The sequence below is a fragment of the Aquarana catesbeiana genome, linkage group LG06 (assembly GCF_042186555.1).
Source record: "Aquarana catesbeiana isolate 2022-GZ linkage group LG06, ASM4218655v1, whole genome shotgun sequence".
Taxonomy (NCBI): domain Eukaryota; kingdom Metazoa; phylum Chordata; class Amphibia; order Anura; family Ranidae; genus Aquarana; species Aquarana catesbeiana.
In genome coordinates, this window is record NC_133329.1 from 19,731,073 (window position 1) to 19,755,090 (window position 24,018).

At 41.7% G+C, this 24,018-nt stretch overlaps 1 protein-coding gene across 1 annotated transcript in view; it reads right to left on the bottom strand.

Annotated features, from left to right (window-relative positions):
• Window positions 1-19,164: 19,164 nt before the first annotated feature.
• The window catches only part of LOC141147518 (kinesin-like protein KIF13A), a 39,863-nt gene continuing 35,009 nt past the window's right edge, over window positions 19,165-24,018 (bottom strand). Inside the window, exon 6 of the mRNA XM_073634752.1 lies at window positions 19,165-19,975. Coding sequence (XP_073490853.1) covers window positions 19,599-19,975 — 377 coding nt within the window. The 3' untranslated portion in view covers window positions 19,165-19,598. The remainder of the gene's footprint in view (window positions 19,976-24,018) is intronic.

Consider the following 24,018-nt stretch of genomic DNA (forward strand, 5'->3'; position numbering starts at 1 on the left):
CCTGTGGCCACTAGGGGCGCACCCACAGAGACTATGCGAGTGCCCGGTGGGCGCGATGACCGCCGGGCACCCGCGATCGCTCATGACACAGCAAGAACTGGGATCTGTGTGTGTAAACAGCGATCTGTCATTTCCCCTAGTAAGTCCCAATCCCCCTTCAGTTAGAACATGCAAAGGGAACACAATTAACCCCTTGCTCGCCCCCTAGTGTTAACCCCTTCCCTGCCAGTGACATTTTTACAGTAATCAATGCATTTTTATAGCACCGATCACTGTAAAGATGACAATGGTCCCAAAAATGTGTCAAAAGTGTTCGATGTGTCTGCCATAATGCCACAGTCCGGATAAAAATCGCAGATCGCTGCCATTACTAGTAAAAAAAATAATAATAATAAAAATGCCAAAATTCTATCCCCTATTTTGTAAACGCTTTAACATTTGCGCAAACCAATTAATATACGCTTATTACAATTTATTTTATACCAAAAATATGTAGAAGAATACATATCGGCCTAAACTGTGGAAAAATTTTGTTTTTTTTATATCTTTTTGGGGGCTATTTATTATAGCAAAAAGTAAAAAATATTGCTTTTTTTTTTTCAAAATTGTTGCGCTTTTTTTTGTTTATAGCGCAAAAAATAAAAACCGCAGAGGTGATCAAATACCACCAAAAGAAAGCTCTATTTTTGGGAATATAAGGATGCAAATTTTGTTTGGGTACAACGTCGCACGACCTCACAATTGTCCGTTAAAGCGACGCAGTGCCAAATTGTAAAAAGTGCTCTGGTCAGGAAGGGGGTAAAATCTTCCGGGCCTGAAACGTTTAGAGGGATTTTAACCCTTTCATGACTAAGCCTATTTTTGAAATTTGGTGTTTACAAGTTAAAATCCGTATTTTTTGCTAGAAAATTACTTAGAACCCCAAAACATTATATATATTTTTTAGCAGAGAATCTAGAGAATAAAATGGCGATTGTTGCAATATTTTTTATCACACGGTATTTGTGCAGCGGTGTTTTAAACGCAAATTTTTGGAAAAGTGACACTTTCATGAATTTTAAAAAATCCAAACAGTAAAGTTACCCCAATTTTTTGTATAATGTGAAAGATGATGTTACGCCGAGTAAATAGATACCAAACATGTCACCCTTTATAATTGCACGCACTCGTGGAATGGCGACGAACAACGGTACCTTTGATTTTCCATAGGTGACGCTTTAAAATTTTTTTACGGTTACCAGGTTTGAGCTACAGAGGAGGTCTAGGGCTAGAATTATTGCTCTCGCTCTGACGATCGCGGCGATACCTCACATGTGTGGTTTGAACACCGTTTACATATGCGGGCGCGACTTCCGTATGCGTTTTCTTCGCTGCGCGAGCTCGCGGGGACAGGGCCACTTTAAACATTTTTTTTTTTTTTTTTTTAATTTATTTATTTTTGTACTTTATAAATTGTGTTTAAATTTTTTTTTTTTTTTTTTTACTTTTATTGCTGTCACAAGCAATGTAAACATCCCCTGTGACAGTAATATGTGGTGACAGGTACTCTTTATGGAGGGATGGGGGGTCTAAAAGACCCCCCATCCCTCCTTTACACTTCAAAGTATTCAGATTGCTGAAAACGGCGATTCTGAATACTGTGTACTTTTTTAAATTCGGCGCCATTGGCAGCCGAGTAAACGGGAAGTGACGTCATGACGTCGCTTCCGCGTTTACAACAAGAAGGTTGGAACGAAGCCGCTCGCAGCTTCGTTCCAGCCCGCCCCCAGCCGCCGAAGTCAGCCGAACAGACACCGGGCCTCCCGATCGCACGGGAGGCCCGGTAACAGCGGCGGGAGGCGGCGGGAGGGGGGGATGTCCCCTCCCGCTCCTCCGGTATAACAGCCGAGCGGCTTTTAGCCGCATCGGTTGTTATACAGGGGTAGCCGATCGCCCGCTGTAAACAACGGTACCGGGATGATGCCTGCAGCTGCGGGCATCATCCCGGTATAACCCCGGAAAGCCGAGTACGCATATCTGCGTACGGTCGGCGGGAAGGGGTTAAAGTCAGAAGATATAGGATATATAGAAGATATAGGATTCTATTCATTAAGATAAAAAGCCTTCTGTGTGCAGCAGCCCCCCTAACACTACCCTACAGTTGCCACCTCATCCCTTTAAACCCAAACAGATATGAATTACACGGGTTCTGTGGCTGATTAAGTTGGTAGTCAAACTCATTGGTGCTTTATCTGCATTTAATTAGCCTCAGAACCCGTGTAATTCATATGTGTTCGGGTTTAAAGGGATGAGGTGGCAACTCTACACTACCCTGAGTCCCATCTAGATCCAGCGATGACATTGCAAGACCCTGACAATCACAAGCATGACTCCTAGAAGCAGAGGCATGATGGGATTTGTAGTTTCACCACAGCTGGAGTGCCGAGCTTGCCTAACCCCTGACTTAAGATAACAACATAATACAACATAATACATGCATTGAAGTAATATTTAAATAAGGCTTTCTTTTTGTGAATATTGTCCTGCAACAATTTTTTATTTATTTATTTATTTATTTATTTATTTCAGGTACTTATATAGTGCTGTCAATTTACTCAGCGCTTTACATATACATTGTACATTCACATCAGTCCCTACCCTCAAGGAGCTTACAATCTAAGGTCCCTAACTCACATTCATACATACTAGGGACAATTTAGACAGGATCCAATTAACCTACCAGCATGTCTTTGGAGTGTGGGAGGAAACCGGAGTACCCGGAGGAAACCCACACAGGCACAGGGAGAACATGCAAACTCCAGGCAGGTAGTGTCGTGGTTGGGATTCGAACCAGCGACCCTTCTTACTGCTAGGCGAAAGTGCTATCCACTACACCAACAATAATTATTTTTTGCAATCCTTAGACAATTAAATGTAATAAAACTAAACAAAAGGCATTTTTTTTTAATTTCTTTCAGTATATATATGTAAAAAGGTGTCAAAAATATTAATAAGCAAAGCAAACAAAAAACAGAAAAAAAGTTTAACTATTAGTTAATAAAATAGAAAAGAAAAAAATTCCCAGGAAAATTACAATTGAATAGAGAAGAAGAATATAGAGTTAATCAGTGCTGATTAGAGAAAACTAAAGGGTTAATAAGGAGTTTAACAGAGGAACATTTCATTAGAAAAAACATTTTTTTTTTTACTTGTCAAGGTTGCTTTACCTCTCTTCACCTGCAAATTGAAGTTCATCCCTTTAATCTGTAAATGCAAAACACAGAAAGTTACAATTGATATGCAATGTTTCAATGTAACTTTCTGTGATGTGGTTGTTGATAAACATTGCCAGCCTGCTTCTTTTTTTTTGACAGCTCCTTCTGAATTGTTGGGTAATGAGACAGGGAAGCATCCTGGCAGCAGAGAAGAAGGACTGGATGTACTAGACATGACCTGTGTACACTGATGACATGTTTTTGGGCGTGTCTAGTGTGCCTAAAGTCTGCAACTGGTTAAGGATTGTAAAAAAATGGTTAAATGTGAATAACTTTTGGAGTGATTTACCAAACGATCTGGAATTCTTGAATAGGTTTGGGAAGTTGAGAACTTAAGCTGTGCAAAATTTCAAGACGATTGAGGTTAAGGGACATTATGGTACTTTAAGCTCTTTCCATTAAATGTTTTAGCATTGTAAAATATAGCTTAATGCGAATAACTTTTGGTGTGATTTACCAAATGAGCTGAAATTTTCAGAATATGTTGACATTGATAGATTCTTCTATTGTGTGAAGTTTGAGGGAACATTTGGTTAACATTTAAGGTCTTTTTTGTACGTTAAGCCACATTAAGCTCCCCAAAAAACAATCTTATTATCCCTAGTTTGCCTTGTGGATCACCGAATCACGTGAAACTTGCGTCAGAGGGGGGCGGGGTCACCCGTCCATGTCACGGGTGGCCCCGCCCTCTGTTATTTAAGAACTGTCATCTGAGTTGTGCATCATTCTGCCGGGCGCCTCCTATGAAGGAGGCTGTATCGTTTGTGGATCGTAGAAGGATTACATTGCTGGAATTTTTTTTTTTTTTTAAGGACAAGTGCCAAGCTGTGTGTGTGTTTTTTTTTTACTTTTTTTGTCACTTTTTTGGGTGAAATGGTAAGAGTACAATGTACCCCATTACCATTTCACACAGGGGGGGTGGGATCTGGGAGTCCCCTTTGTTAAAGGGGGCTTCCAGATTCCAATAAGCCCCTCGCCGGCAGACCCCCACAACCACCGGGCAAGGGTTGTGGGGATGAGGTCCTTCTCCCCATCAACACAGGTTCAAGGTGCTTTAGGGGGCTACCCCAAAGCACCCTCCCAATGTTGAGGGCATGTGGCCTGGTACAGTTCAGAGGGGGGCACTCTCTTGTCCCCTCCCTCTTTTCCTGTGGCCTGCCAGGTTGCGTGCTCGAATAAGGGGCTGGTGTGGATTTTTGGGGGGAACTCCGCTGCATTTTTTTTTAAATTTTGGCGTGTAGTTCCCCTTTAAATCTATACCAGACCTGAAGGGCCTGGTAATGGAATTTTGGGGGCCCCACGCATTTTTATTTTCTTATTTTTCAATGACTTTCAATGACTTGTATGTGTATTGTCGGGACCGACAATTCATTAATAGCCAGTACTAGCGCTAGCACATTAAAATGACTTTTTTTTTCTTTTGAAATGTCATTTTGCTCTCGGACTGTTCTAAACACGGGAAACATGCGCCACTTTACAGGCATAGTATAGACACCCACCAGGTACGAAATTTAAAGGAATATTTCACTTTTATTGTTTCACTTTAAGCATTATTAAAATCACTGCTCCTGAAAAAACGGCCCGTTTTAAAACTTTTTTTGCATTGATACATGTCCCCTGGGGCAGGACCCAGGTCCCCAAACACTTTTTATGACAATAACTTGCATATTAGCCTTTAAAATTAGCAGTTTTGATTTTTCACGTTCGAGTCCCTTAGACTTTAACGGTGTTTATGTGTTCGAACAAATTTTTTGCCTGTTCGCATGTTCTGGATGCGAACCGAACTGGGGGTGTTCAGCCCATCCCTAATGGGGACCCTTAGACTGCAAACCAGCTGGTGGACCTGGTGGAGAGATATACTGCTGCCAAGGACCTGTTGAACTCATCTGTGCCCCACTTCAAAGTCGCTAGGGTGAAAAACCACCCGGAGGATCTGGTAAGACTGTTTCAGGGTTCAAGGGCATGGGAAAAAATTACAAGACTGTTGCCACAGATAATGAGACTATGGACCCAGGACCTGGAGACTGGCCAAATAGGTCAGGAAGGTCGCTGAGGGCGTCTAGAGAACTGGGTACAGAACACATAAAATATTATCACTGCCATGCAATAGGTCATATTGCTGCTAACTGTTCCCTAAATGATGAACCAATGCAATGTGATAATGCTTATTGCTTACTTGAAAAAATGCATGTCTCTTTTTGCACAGGTGGCATGTACTGCATCAGGTCAGGGAAGCATGGAAAAACAAATGTGTATGATTTCTGTTGATGGAAAGCCAGTCACTGCTCTGCTAGATTCCGGTAGTGTTGTGACATTAGGCAAAGGTGAATTTGTAAATCCTGCAAACACCTTAGCACTATTGGGGTTATCTGTATACATGGTGACACACATAACTACCAGACTGCTGTGGTTGAGATTGATACCCCTTGGGGCACTGCGACACACTCAGTGGGGGTGGTACCCTCACTAGTTCATGAAGCCCTAGTCAGGAGAGATTTTCCACACTTTTGGAGTTTATGGGAAAACACAAGGAGTCAGGAGGACAGACCTCCCCCTGCTGAGGAAACACCGGAACTTGCTCCAGACCCTTTTCATAGCAAAATTTAAAGGGAAACTGTTGGTGTGTCCAAGGGAGGGGTAGGTGTCGCAAAAGAACGTGGGAGGGAGAGACAACGCCTTATAGAAGCATCATTGATCATATCTTACTGATGCGAGATAGAATCAAGGCTGTCATGCCGCTTGTATGGGAATCTATGGAGCAAGCCCAGGGGGCCCAGAGAAGGGGGTGCCAAAACTCGCTTCTACAACCCTGGTGATAGAGTACTGGTACTAGTCCCCACAGTTGAGAGTAAATTCCTAGCAAAGTGGCAAGGTCCCTTTGAAATTATGGAAAGAGTAGGGGAAGTAAACTACAAAGTTTACCAGCCAGGGAGAAGGAAACCAAAGCAAATATATCACATTAATCTTTTGAAACCTTGGAAGGACAGAGAGACTTTACTGGCAGTGTCAACCCCCCAAAAGGACATAGCCCTCATGACACCTGAGTTACCCATAGCTGAAACCTTGTCAGTGGCCCAACAGAAGGACGTTAAAGAGTTTGTGAGTAAGAATAGAGACTTTTTCTCTCACCTACCCAGACGGACCAGTGTTATACAGCACAACATAATTACGGAACTAGGTGTCCGCATAAATGTAAAGCCCTATAGATTACCAGAGGCTAGGCATGAAGCAGTTGCAAATGAAATAAAGAACATTGTTAGAGTTGGACATGATAGAGGAGTCCCACAGTTTTGGTCCCAAAGCCAGATGGCACTATAAGGTTTTGTAATGATTTCAGGAAGTTAAATAGCGTGTCAAAATTTGATGCCTACCCAATGCCTTGGGTCGATGAGCTTGTTCACAGATTGGGAAGTTCCAGGTACATAACTACTTTAAATCTGACTAAAGGTTATTGGCAGACACCCCTAACAGAATCTGCAAAAGAGAATACAGCCTTTTCTACTCCTGAGCGGTCACTCCAATATAAGCAAATGCCTTTTGGTTTGCATGTTGCTCCTGCCTCATTCCAGAGAATGATGGACAAGACATTGAGACCACATCACCAATACACAGCCACCATTTGGATGATGATGTCGTCCACAGCCCAGATTGGGAATATCATTTGCATCGGGTGCAAGCAGTACTAGACTCCCTTAGGAAAGCAGGACTCACTGCCAACCCCAAAAAGTGTGCCATAAGCTACAGTAGGAGGAAGCCAAATACCTTGGCTACATTATTGGGGATGATCAAGCCTCACATCAGTAAGATTGAGGCGGTTCAAAAGTGGCCCCAACCTATAAATAAAAAGCAAGTTCACACATTTCTGGGGATCACAGGGTACTACAGGCATTTTATCCCCAATTTTGCCACGTTGACAGATCTGATGAAGGGTAGAGGGTCATGATTAAGTGGAATCCTGAGGCAGAGAAGGCATTTCATATGTTGAAGCAAGCTCTTTGTGTACAACCTGTGCTCGTGACCCCAGATTTCACAAAGGAGTTTGTGGTACAGAAAGACGCCTCTAATGTGGGACTGGGTGTGGTACTGTCCGAAGTCAGAGACGGGGAGGAGCACCCAGTGGTCTACCTGAATAGAAAGCTTAACAGACATGAGAAAAAATATGCCATTGTTGAGAAGGAATGTTTAGCTATCAAATGGGCCTTAGATGCCCTGAAAAATTAGCTGTTGGGGAGACCATTCAAACTAGTCACTAATAATGTTCACATTCTGTTCTTTGTGATAAAACTCAATAAAAACATTGAACATAAAAAAAAAAAAAAAAAAATAGTCACTTATCATGCTCCTCTTAAATAGGCTTGAGCAGAGGGGGGGATTTGTGACATTATGAAAGGCGAGGTGATTGATGGACGGTATGTGTCACCTCACTTGCGTTCATTTGCAGAGAAATAAGGTAAAATCCGGTCCAGGTGATACCAGCCACCTTAGCAGGGTTGGTTCCGGATCAGGTGGTATAAATTAAGCTGGACAAGAGCAAGGGATTACTCTTGGCCTGGGACTCAGGAAGCCATACCTGAGAGAGAGCTACTAATGTGATGTCTGCTGTGTGAAAGACAGAAAAGGGGTTTGCATTATCTTAATTTTGTGGGTGACTAGGAAAGCCCTTCACCTGTGAGTTAGGATCCTGAACTGTTTAGTTAGTGCCTGCATGGCGAGGATTTGTTTTCTGTTTTGTTTATTTAAATTTCATGCAACCTTTTATAAATAAACCTGGCTATAAGTCAAGATTTTAAGAAAACCCGCCGTTTGGACTACCTTTCCCCAGGGAAGGTGATCCCCATTGAGCTACCCCCCCCCCCACACACACACACACCTAAAAGAGAGCTTTTTTCCAGGGCTATTAAAGTAAGAATGGAATTAACCACTTGCCGACCGCTGCACACCGATATACATCAGCACAGTGGCAGCGGTGGGCAAATGGACATGCCTGTACGTCCCCTTTAATTGGCAGGACCACGGACAGAGTGACCGTGCCGGCGGGACCTGGGGACTTGATGTCTGCCGGTGTCCCGGCGATTGTATCACAGAGCAGTGATCGCTGTCATGTGAGTGGAAGCCCATCCCCCCACAGTTAGAATCACTCCCTAGGACACACTTAACCCCTTCATCGCCCCCTAGTGTTTAACCCCTTCCCTGCCAGTGTCATTTACACAGTAATCAGTGCATTTTTATAGCACTGATCGCTGTATAAATGACAATGGTCCCAAAATAGTGTCAAAAGCGTCCGATGTGTCCGCCAAAATGTCGCAGTCACGATAAAAATCGCAGATCACCGCCAATGCTAATTAAAAATGCCATAAAACTATCCCCTAATTTGTAGACGCTATAACTTTTGTGCAAACCAATCAATATACGCTTATTGCGATTTTTTTACCAAAAATATGTACAGTACCTGACTGCGAGAATGTGTTTCTTGGCGACAGGGTACTGTGCATCTCCGGGGGTCTTCTTCCGACTTCAGGGGTCTTCTTCCGACTTCTCCACTCTCTCCGGCCTCTTCCCCCGGTGTCTGGTTCTTCTCCAGCTCTCCGGCCTCTTCTCCCAGTGTCCGGTTCTTCTCCCGCTCTCCGGATCTTCTCCCGGGCTCCTCCGCTATCTCCTGCTCTTTTGCCGCTCTTTTGTTAGCGGTGGCCCGGTCTTCTCCATTGTCTTGTTCCCTCTTCTCATGTTGACACAACGCTCTCTCCCACTGTAATGCTGTGTGAGCGGTGTGCAATGACTTATATAAGCATGGGGCGTGGTCACTGGGTGATGTCACTGGGTGACCCCACCCTCTTATGATGTCACAGTCCCGGGCATGATGGGACTGTGACGTTATAAGGGGGCGGGGTCACCAGGTGACATCACCCGATGACCACGTACCATGCCTATATAAGTCATCACGCACCGCTCACACAGCATTACAGCGGGAGAGAGCGTTGTGTCAACATCGGAAGAAGAGAAGAAGGAAAAAGACAGCGGAGAAGACCGGGCCACCACTAGCAAAAGAGCAGCAAATGAGCAAAAGATAGCTCTGGAGAAGAACCGGATGCCGGGAGAAGAGGCCGGAGAGAGCGGAGAAGTTGGAAGAAGACCCCCAAAGTCGGAAGAAGACCCCCAGAGCTGCCTAATAAATTACTTTAAAAACCTGTGTAGTGTGTTTTTTTATTGACACTTTTCCCCCAGGTGAATGGGTAGGGATACGATGTACCCCATACTCATTCACATAGGATGGGGGGCCGGGATCTGGGGGCTCCGTTATTAAAGGGGGCTCCCGGAATCCGATAAGCCCTCCACCCGCAGACCCCGACAACCGATGGCCAAGGTTGTCGGGAAGAGGCCCTTGTCCTCATCAACATGGGGACAAGGTGCTTTTGGGGTGGGGGGGCCACAGGGTGCCCCCCTGCCCCAAAGCGCCCACCCCCCATGTTGAGGGCATGCGGCCTGGTACGGTTCAGGAGGGGGGCACTCGCTCGTCTGCACCCCTTTCCTGACCGGCCGGGTTGCGTGCTCGGATAAGGGTCTGGTATGGATTTTGGGGGGGACCCCGACGTTTTTTTTTCGGCGTAGGGGGGTCCTCTTAAAATCCATACCATACCTAAGGGCCTGATATGCCCCTGGGGGGGAACCCATGCCGGTTTTTTATTTAAAATTTGGTGCGGCGTTCCCCCTCAGGATTCATACCTTTCCCGATGAGCGAGCCAGCTCGGGACTGGGGGCTCGCAGGTGTCAAATCTCGCCGATAACAGCGGTGAAATTGACACAATATCACGGTCACCTACTGTAGAAGAATACATATCGGCCTAAACTGAGAAAGAAATTAGTTTTTTTATATATTTTTGGGCATATTTATTATAGCAAAAAGTAAAAACAATTGCTTTTTTTTCAAAATTGTCGCTTTTTTTGTTTATAGCGCGAAAAAAAAAAACCGCAGAGGTGATCAAATACCAACAAAAGAAAGCTCTATTTGTGTGAAAAAAAGGTCGTCATGGGGTGCAGCGTCGCACTACCGCGCAATTGTCAGTTAAAGCGACGCAGTTCTGTATCGCAAAAAGTGCTCTGGTCAGGAAGGGGGTAATATCTTTCGGGGCTGAAGCGGTTAAAGAAGGCAGATAGTCTTATGTTATCGTTTTGTTATTTATTTTTTAATATGGGGACGTTTTTAATACTTTGGTATAATTAAATCATGCATAGTAAATGCGTAGTTTGATGATTGTGGTGTATGAATAATGTGTGGCATAAAAATGCAATTTCATTGTGAATTTGTTTTCGACAATGACAATAAATCGTATCGTATCTTAGTGCAAGGTTCACTTTACCAGTATTAAAAAAAAAAACATATACTCAGTGTGAGTTTACCCCTAAATAACAGTTGTCTTATACGGTATCTGTCCAGCTTGTATTCCAGGCTGGCTTGGAGATTGTGATATCCATTGTAGGGTTCCCATGTTGACTTCAGGTACAGTATATAATATCTGCTATATGATGTATAAGACTCGGGCTCAAGATCAAAACTAGTTTATTGTGTACAGCAGAAAAAAGATACAAGCCATAAGAACAGAACGTTTTCATAGACGGAACTACTCATTAAGAGATTATAAATGAACTATAGATTATTATTGGAAGATTAACAAATATAGTAGATCATTTATACAATAATGACAACTGATTGCAATGCTTTAAAGTGTAAGTTCACCTTTACAGAAAATCTGTAAGGTGAACTTACACTGGACCCCCCTCCCCTCCCCCCCTGGTCCCGCTGATTTTGAATGCCACCATCTCACATTGTGACACATCATATTGCCACTTTACCGGTCCGGGGATTTTAAAATCCCCACGGCTTTCTCTCCTCTTCTTCCCCACTGACAGGATGGGCTATGCGGGTTCTGATTGGTCGTGCTGTCCATGTGATGGCGCCGACCAATTAGGATGCCTCCTATATGTACCTTTATGCGGTACATTTAGGAGATTAATCTGCAGGGACCAGTAAATCAGCTATGCATTGGGGGTTATTTACTAAAGGCAAATCCACTTTGCACTACAAGTGCACCGAAAGTGTATTTGGAAGTGCAGTCACTGTAGATCTGAGGGTAGGATCTGAAATGAGGGGAAGCTCTGCTGATTTTATCATCCAATCATGTGCAAGCTAAAATGCTGTCCGCCTCAGATCTACAGCGACTGCACTTCCAAGTGCACTTGTAGTGCAAAGTGGATTTTCCTTTAGTAAATAAACCCCCAATGTGTCACAGCTGGAGATTGCGTCACTCAAGTTCAGCGGGACCGGGGGGGGGGGGGGGGGGCAGTGTAGGTTCACCCTACAGATTTTCTGTAAAGGTGAACTTATCCTTTAAAGAAACATGTTAAGGAAACAAACAAGAAAACCATATCTTGAATATATAACGTCTAGAAAGAGAGTTTATGTTGTAGTTTAAATCTTTTAGATGGTATGATCTCAAAATTTAGCTCAACAGTACCGCCATTAAAAAAATAAAAATAAAAATGTTTTTGTGAACACAGAAGGGCTTCTTCTATCTATACTATAAATGGCAAGTTCTTATCAAGAGTGTGTCATTTACTGTATTTACAGACATTGTGCATGCCATTCATTATAATGGAGTCTGTGGCCGAAAACCATGACAATGAAGTGACACTCTCTTGAGATTTCTTTTGACCAGGGACTTTCCCTCAAACTCATACAGAATATGTAAAAAAAAAAAAAATGCTGTTGTAAATATAGGTTCTGAGGTAGAAGCCAATCTGCGCTTTCCAGAAAACTAAAGAAGATCATCAAAAAATTGGTTATTTTATTTATTTTTTTAAATTCTTTACTAATATAAAAACTAACTTTTTTGTGATTTGTAAAGCTGAAAGTCTAAGCCAGTGGTGTCCAACCTTTTGATCTTTCTGGGCCACATTGGAGGAATTGTCTTGGCCACACATAAAATACACCAACAATAAGAAGAGCTGATGAGCAGAAAAAGTTGGACAGATCACAAGTTAACAATCACTAATATACAACCCCTGGCAAAAATGATGGAATCACCAGTCATTGAGGATGTTCCTTCAGTTGTTTATTGTTGTAGAAAAAAAGCAGATCACAGACATGGCCAAAAACTAAAGGCATTTCAAATGGCAACTTTCTGGCTTTAAGAAACACTAAAAAAAATCAAGAAAAATAATTGTGGTGGCCAGTAACAGATTTATAGAACAAGCACAGGGAATAAATTATGGAATCACTCAACTCTGAGGAAAAAATTATGGAATCATGAAAAACAAACAAACAAAATAACACTCCAACACATCACTAGTACTTTGTTGCACCACCTCTGGCTTTTATAACTGCTTGCAGTCTCTGAGGCATTGACTTCATGAGTGATAAACAGAACTCTTCATCAATCTGGCTCCAGCCTTCTCTGATTGCTGTTGCCAAATCATCTTTGCAGGTTGGAGCCTTGTCATGGACCATTTTCTTTAACTTCCACCACAGATTTTCAATTGGATTGAGATCCGGACTGTTTGCAGGCCATGACATTGACCTTATGTGTCTTTCTTCAAGGAATTCATCATCCCCAAACATCCTTTCAATAGATGGGATAAGAAAAGTGTCCAAAATTTCAATGTAAACCTGTGCATTTATTGAAGATTTAATGACAGCCATCTCCCCAGTGCCTTTACCTGACATGCAGCCCCATATCATAATTGACTGTGGAAATTTGCATGTTTTCTTCAGACAGTCGTCTGCATAAATCTCATTGGAACGGCACCAAACAAAAGTTCCAGCATCATCACCTTGCCCAATGCAGATTTGAGATTCATCACCGAATATGACTTTCATCCAATCATCCACAGTCCACGATTGCCTTTCCTTCGCCCATTGTAACCTTGTTTGTTTGTGTTTAGATGTTAGATATGGCTTTCTTTTAGCTTTTCTGTATGTAAATCCCATTTCCTTTAGGTGGTTTCTTACAGTTCGGTCACAGATGGTGACTCCAGTTTCCTCCCATTTGTTCCTCATTTGTTTTGTTGTACATTTTCTGTTTTCAAGGCATATTGCTTTAAGTTTTCTGTCTTGACGCTTTGATGTCTTCCTTGGTCTACCAGTATGCTTGCCTTTAACCACCTTCCCATGTTGTTTGTATTTGGTCCATGTTTTAGACACAGCCGACTGTGAACAACCAACATCTTGTGCAACACTGCGTGATGATTTACCCTCTTTAAGGATTTTCATAATCCTCTCCTTTTTTTCAATTGACATCTCTGGTGTTGGAGCCATGCTTCATGTCAGTCCACTTATTGCAACAGCTCTCCAAGGTGTGATCACTCCTTTTTACCTACATACTAACAAGCAGATTTAATCTGATGCAGGTGTTAGTGTTTGTAATGAAAATTTACAGGGTGATTCCATAATTTTTTCCTCAGAATTGAGTGATTCCATAATTTATTCCCTGTGCTTGTTCTATAAATCTAACTGTTACTGGTCACCACAATTATTTTTCTTGATTTCTTTTAGTGTTTCTTAAAGCCAGAAAGTTGCCATTTGAAATGCCTTTAGTTTTTGGCCATGTCTGTGATCTGCTTTTTTTCTACAACAATAAACAACTGAAGGAACATCCTCAGGGACTGGTGATTCCATCATTTTTGCCAGGGGTTGTAGATAGGTACATTATCTGAGTAATAAAACTTCATTTTTTTTTTGTAATATTCTTTATTAGAGGGCAACATAAATCGAGTGTGATATCTGACACTTTTAATGAATGGACCCATCAGTATCTGGTTGGACGGATGTAGTAGCAATTCTCAATGAATTCTCAAGGTGCTCATCAGATATTTTAGTTCTAATTTTACCCTTCGTGTTCTTGATCCTTGAAAATAGTTGCTCACCAATATAAGTGTATGAATAAGATGTGATTGTGAAGAGCAGGAGATTTTTCTTTGAGAAGATAAAACGTGTAAAAGTCCAGTGAAGAAACTCTCACATTTTTCTTCAGCCATACGTGTTCACTATGTGTAAACACATTTTTTCAAAAAACTCCCCCTAATTGTCAACACTTTTAAGAAAGTTTACGCTCTTGTGTTGCGCATTCATAACCATATTATCGCCTACAGCTATCACATGGTACAGGATGCTGTGATTGGCACAGGTACTATGTGATAGCTGAGGGCCAATCACAGCATCACAATACTAAGCACAGCTGTTATGAATGAAACCCATTTATAACAGTTGTGTTTACATTGTGATCATGTGATCTCAAAGCAATTACGTGATACCCTCGGCCGCTCTCTGGACACAGCCGTTGCGGGAGAAGTGCTCTGTGTGCCCATAAGTTGGTGACGTTCATGTACATGATACAGCCTGGCCGTACCACCTGACATGGTAAATGTACTGTGGCCAGGCAGCAAGAGGTTTAACCACTGCTAGATCATAGGATGACTCCAAAAAAGCTTTCCTCTGACCATCCATGGACATACATCACCACACATTGACTTTATCTTGCGACCCCAGTGGCTCATAGGTTCTTGGGCCACGCAGGTTTCATTCAAGGATGTGTTTCATGATTATATACATTGCTCTATTATGGCTATTCTGACAGTATACCGTACTACATTGTAATAGAGTATAGTTCCTTTCTGTGGTGCATCTATACCTCTGAAGAAGAGCAGAGAGTTACCGTTCTCGGAACACGTTGGGTATCATCATTTTGGGAACTATCTCAAGTTGTGACCCACATTTGGTGAGAATATTGTATTTCTAACATAAACTATGAATAGCTTTTGAATCTATGCTATTTAATGTTTTTGTCTTGAATGTTTTTTGTCCATAATAAAGCCTTTTGTTACTTTGTAATACATGACACCATTTTGAGTGCTACATTTTTGTACATAACCCTGTTCCCATTAAAGTCCCACTCATGAGGGTTCCTTTTCCTTGCTTGTAATAAAAAGGAATATCATATTTTATTACATATTGCATTGTTTGGACTATTTGTACACATTCATTTATATTTATTTTGTGCATGATACAGTGTTTTCTTCACTTTGTTTTAGGGCTGGTTCACACCACAATTCCTGCATTCTGATGTGTTTCTGCATGTGCCTTTTTGATGTGTTTTTGATGCATTTCTGGTTCGGATTTTCCCCTTTTTTCTTCTTCTCAATTAAGTACATAGCGCATTCGGTGTGTTTTTGATGCATTTTTCCTGTTTTGAAGCGTTGTGCCACATTCCATACAGAAAAACAAAGCATGTTCTACTTTTGTTGACTGCACTGGAAGGCGCTGCATTGGTGTGAACTAAGGCCATTGGAATCTGTGTTAAACACGGTCCATGTGTTTTTGATGTAGAATAAAAATGCCCTGGACTGTATCTGGTGTGAATCAGCCCTGAGTTTTATTGTGAGTGTGCCGTATTCATTCATTTTTGTTATAGTTTTATGATAATTTTGTCATCAAGGGCCTCATAAAGAGGTTACAGCCAATTGTCTATAGAGTGTATAGGGGCTTCGTTAAAGTGATTCTAAAGTAAAAGTTTTTTGTTTTTTTTTTTAAATTAAATAAAGTGGTTCTAAATACTGAAGGTTTTTACCTTCAAGCATTCTATGAGGTATACAGCTTCCCCTACAGCCCCCCCCCCACCCCAATACCATACCCCCCAACTTTTTGAGATGGGAATGAGGAACACCTATCAGCAAAAGTATGAAGGCATAGGACACACCCACTGCCACGCCCCCTTAAAGAAGAATTGTACAAAAAAACTTGATTGGTTAAACCCACAAGTGCTTTTTTTCCACTTCTATTCTTTTATATTGGCTTTTAGAATTTACAAATGCAGCCATTTAGAAATCAGATGAAAGGTTTAGTGCTGGAAAACACTTTTTGATAGATAAAAAGTGCATTTTATATACATCTATAAATGAGGAGGAATGAGGGACAGAGGGACATTGGTCCAAATCAGGGACAGTTGGGAACTATGCCAATACTTATCTGCTCCTAACTGAGATCCAGTGATGTGCATGAGAGCAGCTACTCTCCAAGGTCTCTGCCTCCTGATTGGCTGAGCGTCAGCAGTGGGAGCCATTGACTCTCGCTGCTGTCAATCACAGCTCACAGCCAGTAAAGGTGGAGCAGGGGGCGGGGCCGAACTGGGCTTTGTGTGTGAATGGGCTCAGGAGGGAGCGTGCTCGGGTGCCCCCATAGCAAGCTGCTTCCTCTGAGGGCACTCAGCAGGAAGGAGGGGCCAGGAGCACCAGCAGGGGACCCGAGAAGAGGAAGATCGGGGCTGCTCTGTGCAAAACCATTACACAGAGCAGGTAAGTAGGGCATGTTTATTATTTTTAAAAAATACCTTTTATATCACTTTAACCGCTTAGTGACCGTTTGCCTTAGATTTATTGCTGCAGGGCGGCCGCTCTGCACCAGATCATGTACCTGGTGTGTGATCTGATACTTCCAGGTCTGGGGAGCATGCCACCAGCGCCCGGTCCTGCTGTGATTGGACACAGCGGGAGCCAATCAGCCGATCGTTCAGGAGAAAGGCAGATTGCCATTCTGTGGAGGGCAAAGTGCTGATCCTGTGTTCCTGCTAACCAGGATCTTTACATTCCCCCAGTCAAAGCACCTCCCCCACACAGTTAAAAAGCACACCTAGGGAACACATTTAACCCCTTCCCTGCCAGCGTCATTAGTACAGTGACAGTGCATATTTTTAGCACTGATCACTGTAATAATGTCACTGGTCCCCAAAAAAGTGTCAGTTAGTGTCCAATTTGTCCGCCACAATGTCACAGTCCCGCTAAAAATCACTGATCTCCGCCAGTACTTGTAAAAAAAAAAATCTATCCCATAGTTTGTAGACGCTATAACGTTTGCACAAACCAATCAATATCCGCTTATTAGGATTTTTTAACAAAAATATGTAGCAGAATACATATTGACCTAAATTGATGAAGATATTTGATTTTTACATTTTTTTGCTGGATGTTTTATAGCAGAAAGTAAAAAATATATATATTTTTTTAAAAAGTTTTTTTGTTTATAGCGCAAAAAATAAAAACCTCAGAGGTGCTCAAATACCACCAAAAGAGATCTCCATTTGTGGGGAAAAAAGGACATCAATTTTATTTGGGTAAAGTGTCGCACAACCGCGCAATTGTCAGTTAAAGTAACGCAGTGCCAAATCTTAAAAGATGGCCTGGTCAGGAAGGGGGGCAAACCTTCCGGGGCTGAAGTGGTTAAATAAACAGGTTATATTTATCTAAAACAACAAAGTATATAGCGAGCGCACCTCCCTTCTAAGCAGCTAGCACTTAAGGTGACTGTACAACCCTTATAACCAATATCCGCAATCATTGTGCAGTGCTACACATTGATTGAGATTATACGTACCTGCTCTGTGCAACGATATTGCACAGAGTCGGTCCCTTACCTCTTCTTTTTTTGGTCTCTCGCCAACGCTGCCTGCCCCTCCTTTTCTGCTAGGCTTCCATTCCATAGCAATATATTCAAGGATTGACCAAGTCAAAAAATTTAGGGACTTTGTGGGCACATAATGAGAGAGAGAATCAGTAAAAAAGTATAAATTTTAACATAGTTAAAAAACATATAAACAACACCCTGTATGGACACAGTTACCAGTTAACCAATAATGCAGTTATAGAGGACTGGAACGGTACAAAGATTAATTTAATACTGTATCAAGGTCATAGAAACATTTCTGATCCATTAATGCCTCCAAAAACTTGCTTGTCGACGTGTTTCGCTAAAATTTTAGCTTCCTCAGGACAGATACTGGGTAGGTGCTGGTAAACTTGTGGCTCAAGGCGTGGGAGAACTTGACCAAACTGACAAACAACCGAAAAACGAAATTGCACTTGTGTGTCTATAGTAGTGGGATACACATATATCATGTGGTCTATAGTAGATACCACTGGTATATAGAAGTCATGTATAGGTATTTGAATATAAATCACACAGTAGTAAGTGGTCACAAATTCCCACTATAAGCGTGTTCAATACAATATCAATAGTACCAAGAAGTGGCCCATGGATACCGGACCAGATTATTAAATGAGTAAGTATACAGTCTCCTTAAATATAGAGTCGAGTGGAATATCTGAATGTGTAAACACTGTGCTTATCACATAGGGGGAGACCTTTTGTTGGGGCTCAGGTTGGTATTGCCACATACATAGGAGAGAAGTGTGCCCCTTTTGGTGCTGAACCCCTGTGTACGGCTTTCCTTGCTGTGTGTGGCAACTTGAGCCCCAACAAAAGGTCTCCCCCTATGTGATAAGAGCAGTTTTTACACATTCCGATATTCCACTCACCTCTATATTTAAGGAGACTGTATACTTACCCATTTAATAATCTGGTCCGGTATCCGTGGGCCATCTCTTGGTACTATTGATATTGTATTGAACACGCCTATAGTGGGAATTTGTGACCACTTACCGCTGTGTGTGATTTATATTAAAATACCTATACATGACTACTATATACCAGTGGTATCTACTACAGACCACATGATATATGTGTATCCCACTACTATAGACACACATGTGCAATTTTGTTTTTCGGTTGTCAGTTTGGTCAAGTTCTCCCAAACCATGAGCCACAAGTTTACCAGCATCTACCCAGTATCTGTCCTGTTGAAGCCAATATTTTAGTGAAACGTGTAGACAAGCAAGTTTTTGGAGGCATTACTGGATCAGAAATGTTTCTATGACCGTGATACAGTATTAAATGAATCTTTGTACCGTTCCAGTCCTCTATAACTGCATTATTGGGTAACTGGTAAATGTGTCCATACAGGGTGTTTGTATGTTGTTTATGTTTTTTTTAACTATGTTGTCATAAAATTTATACTTTTTTACTGATTCTCTCTCTCTCATTATGTGCCCACAAAGTCCATTACTTAAGACTCGGTCAGTCCTTGAATATATATTTTGGATATTGGCATGGTGAGGGTCTTCCCTACTTCTGCTTCCATAGCATGTTGTGTGCTATGGGGGGCACCCATGTCAGAGCACTCCTGAGCCCGGCTGTATGGGTCCATAAACAAACACAGTGCGGCTCGGCCATCTGCTCCCTCCTCACAGGATATAAATGGCTCCCCCTGCTGTCTGTGTCTCTTTGTGAGAAAAGGAAGTGAAGGGAGAAGAGTTACAGCTGGGCATAGTGCTGGATTGTGAAAGGCGTCAGATAAGTGTTTAGGGACTGGGGGGGTACTAGTGTTTTTTACCTTATTGCAAGGAATGCATTAAGATAAATAATGTTTTGCCTTTAGAACCAATCTAAGATTGCATACAACCACTTTAAGATACAATACAATTATTACCCGACTTTGCACTTGTTTTTTCCTGGCTTTGGTGGTGGAGTTGCCTTAAGAGATGTGCTGTTTCTTCCTCGATCTTCATTTTGCTTAAGTGGTTCAACACAAATGTCAGTCGTTGGTTTTTTTCAGGTTCTGCAGCTCTGTTGAATCTCACGGCGAACTTGACATCCTCTATAATATGGAGGAGGATTTTCAGGATCTGTTCGTCCTTCTCCCTGGATTTCCAATGATCTTCCTTGGTATAATTCTCAATGGTGTAGATGTTTTGTGGTGCAATTCCCAAATCTTCAAAAAAGGACCGCTCTTTGCTCTGTTCTCCTCTGGATTTGCGAGTCAGTATAATGACCGGAGTGACCCCTAAGAATGCAAATAAATGCACAAAAACGTCAAAATGCTAAAAATAAAGGATATCCACCTTCTCTGCAACTGGAAAAGGACATTTTATTTAAAACCATTAAAGTGTACAGAAGGACATAACTTCTTTTTTTGTTAAATATTATTTTTGGCTATTATGGGCTTAAAACCCCTGTTTTTTTTTTTTGGCTTGTTTTTTGCTATTGGGTCAGAATTTACAGTCAACATTTATTTTGTAATGCTGATTACACAGCAATTTCAGGATAAAAATTAAAAATTAAAAGTCAAAGAAATGTGTACATAAATAGAATAAAGTCACTCTACACTAAATATCATGTAAGGAAAGTTTCCCCCAAAAATATACTATGGGACTTTAAGGGCAACAAAGTCCTTTAAATTCCCATAGTATATTTTTGGGGGAAACTTTCCTTATATGATTCTAATATCGGGATGTTGGAAACCTTTGGGTCTACTTAGGTGGATTTCTACAATTACTCTACACTAAATATGACCTCCAGTCTTCCCTTCAGTCTTGCACGGTTGTGCTGACTCCTCTCCTGGACTGAAATGGCTTCCTCTGATCTCACTGCACACTGTGAGCTTCTCACAATGTGCATTAGAAGCTGCAGGAAGTCAGGTAGAGCTCACCTTATTTACTGGCTGGAGGATGTCCAGCATCATCTAGCTCTTTCTTCCCCAACCAGACTGCCTCTGACCCACCCCTTTCATTCATTAGATTTCAGTTTTTTCAATTATGAAGGCTCAGCATCAGCTAACACTTTACCTAGGGGCAGTCTATATGCAAATACAGCCTACCCAGGAATGCCCACTCCTCCAGACTGACACCCACCAATCAAGACCTTTTGATATTTGCATAACTCCTCCCCAGAGCCAGCTCACTGTTTTCAACCAGGGCTGAGGGCTCCTAGGAGGAGTACTGAGACAGGGTGCTGTGATGTTTTCAGGAAGCAATGTACAGAAACATGCCAGTAATCTGGCTACGTTGCATAGAGAATCATGCAGAACCAGTGTATAAAATAAGTTATGTAACAAAACAATTTTTATTTAAAAATAAAAATTATTTAATAATGCACCCTAGGGTTCTGTCTTGAAGCCAATGCTGTTCAATTTTTTTTTTTGTAACGATCCAGAGATTGGAATCCAGAGCTCATTTTCAGTGTTTGCTGATGATACCAGATTACGCCAGGAAACAACTACATGGATAAAATAGGGGATTAGGCAGCAGGGATGAGCCAATAATTTCAACTGAACTTTGGGCATTTTTCCGAACACCCGAACAGGCAAACTGCAGCCTGTTCAGCCCCCTGTTTTGTGGGAGCTGGATTAGATATATGCGATTCATTTTTGTTCCGAATTAATTTTTCGAAGAAGTCCAACAAATTTGTTCATTTGGAAATATTTGAATTACTGAAAACCCATTTAACGAAATTCGAAAATCCAAGAATTTGGAAATTCGCAAATTTCCGAAACGAAGAACGAAAATCAGAAAATTAGAAAGTCAGAAAATACGAAAATAAGAACGGAAATCCAAAAATTCAAAAGAACGAAAATCAGAAAACCTGAAAATGTGAAAATCAAAAATAATAACTAACTAATAATAACTATTACTAACTATTAAATTATAAGTATTGTAATTTCTTTTCATATTTGGCTGTTAGTGAACGTAACTAATGCAAATTTATTTTCAGTTACGAATTATCCAAAATAACAATTACCGAAATAACAATTGCCTTATCTAAACAAATAGAACATAATGAATTAATAATAATCAAAACTTATTATTATTATTTATTTTTATTCATTTGTTACATTCCATTTGTTTAGATGCGGCGTTCGTTATTTTGGAAAATTTGTAACTTCAGATAAATTCGTATTCGTTACGTTCACTAACTGCCAAATTTGAACGGAAATTCCAATACCTATAATTTAATAGTTATTGTTAATTAGTTATTATTTCAGATTTTTGAATTTTCAATCTAATTTTCAGATTTTTGAATTTCCAAACTATTGAATTTTCAAATTTTTCAACAATTATACATTTATTCGAGATAGCGAATTTCGATCATACCGAATGACCCGAAAAACAAAAAAACAAACAAAACAAATGAAACGAAAACAAACAATTTTTTAGCAGTGCACATTTCTACTGGAAATCAGATATATATACAGTGCCTCGAAAAAGTATTCATACCCCTTGAAATTTTCCACATTTTGTCATGTTACAACCAAAAACGTAAATGTATTTTATTTGGATTTTATGTGAAAGACCAATACAAAGTGGCACATAACTGTAAAGTCGAAGGAAAATGATAAATGATACAAATAAATATGTGAAAAGTGTAGGGGGGGCATTTGTATGGCGCCCCCCGGAGTCAAAACTTTGTAGAACCCCCTTTTACTTCAATTATAGCTACAAGTCTTTTTGGGGATGTCTCTACCAGCTTTGCACATCTAGAGAGGGACATTTTGTCCATTCTTCTGCAGAATATCTCAGATTGGATGGAGAGCGTCTGTGAGCAGCAATTTTCAAGTCTTACCACAGATTCTCAATGTGATTTAGGTCTGGACTGTGACTGGGCCATTCTAACACATGAATATGCTTTGATCGAAACCATTCCATTGTAGCTCTGGCTGGATGTTTAGGGTCGTTGTCCTGCTGGAAGGTGAACCTCCGCCCCAGTCAAGTTTTCTTCTAAGATTGCCCTGTATTTGTCTCCATCCATCTTCCCATCAACTCTACCAGCTTCCCTGTCCCTGCTAATGAAAAGCATCCCCAGAACATGATGCTGCCACCACCATGTTTCACAGTGGGGATGGTGTGTTCAGGGTGATGTGCAATGTTAGTTTAATGCCAGACATAGTGTTTTGATTTTAGGCCAAAAAGGCAGCACTCATACATCTATTTCCCAAAGACAACCTCTGGATATGACGCTGAGCACGTGCATTCAACTTCTTTGGTGGACAATGGCGAGGCCTGTTCTGAGTGGAACCTGTCCTGTTATACCGCTGTATGGTCTTGGCCACCGTGCTGCAGCTCAGTTTCAGGGTCTTGGCAATCTTCTTATAGCCTAGGCCATCTTTATGTAGAGCAACAATTCTTTTCTTCAGATCCTCAGAGAGTTCTTTGCCATGAGGTGCCATGTTGGACTTCCAGTGACCAGTATGAGAGAGTGAGAGTGATAACACCAAATTTAACACACCTGCTCCCCATTCACACCTGAGACCTTGTAACACTAACGAGTCACATGACACCGGGGAGGGAAAATGGCTAATTGAGCCCAATATGGACATTTTCACTTAGGGCTGTACTCACTTTTGTTGCCAGCAGTGTAGACATTAATGGCTGTGTGTTGAGTTATTTTGAGGGGACAGCAAATTTACACTGTTATACAAGCTGTACACTCACTACTTTACATTGTAGCAAAGTGTCATTTCTTCAGTGTTGTCACATGAAAAGATAGAAGAAAAGATTTACAAAAATGTGAGGGGTGTACTCACTTTTGTGAGATACTGTGGGTGTGTGTGTGTGTGTGTATATATATATATATAGTGTTAAACTTGCAGTAACGCACAGTCCTGGGTGCGGATTAACCCTTATGCTTGCCAGAACTCTGCCATCCCTACCATGTGGCTGGCCCGGTGTGACTTAACCACTTGCCGACCGCCTAACGCAGATATACTGCGGCAGAATGGTACACATACCCGTACGTGATCTGCCTCCCGCGGGCGGGGGGTCCGATTGGACTCCCCCCCGGTGCCAGCGGTGGTCGGCTTGTGACTGGAAGCGATGAGAGGCGAGGGGGAGACCATCCGATCGTGGCCCCCCCCCTCGCGATCGCTCCCAGCCAATGGGAATCCTCCTCTGCCTATGTGTAGTTTCACACAGGCAGAGGATGTGATGTCATCTCTCCTCGGCTTGGCAGTTTCCATTCCAGCGCCGAGGAGAGAAGACATGTAAGTGCACAACACACACACACACACAGTAGAACATGCCAGGCATACTTTACACCCCCGATCCCCCCCCG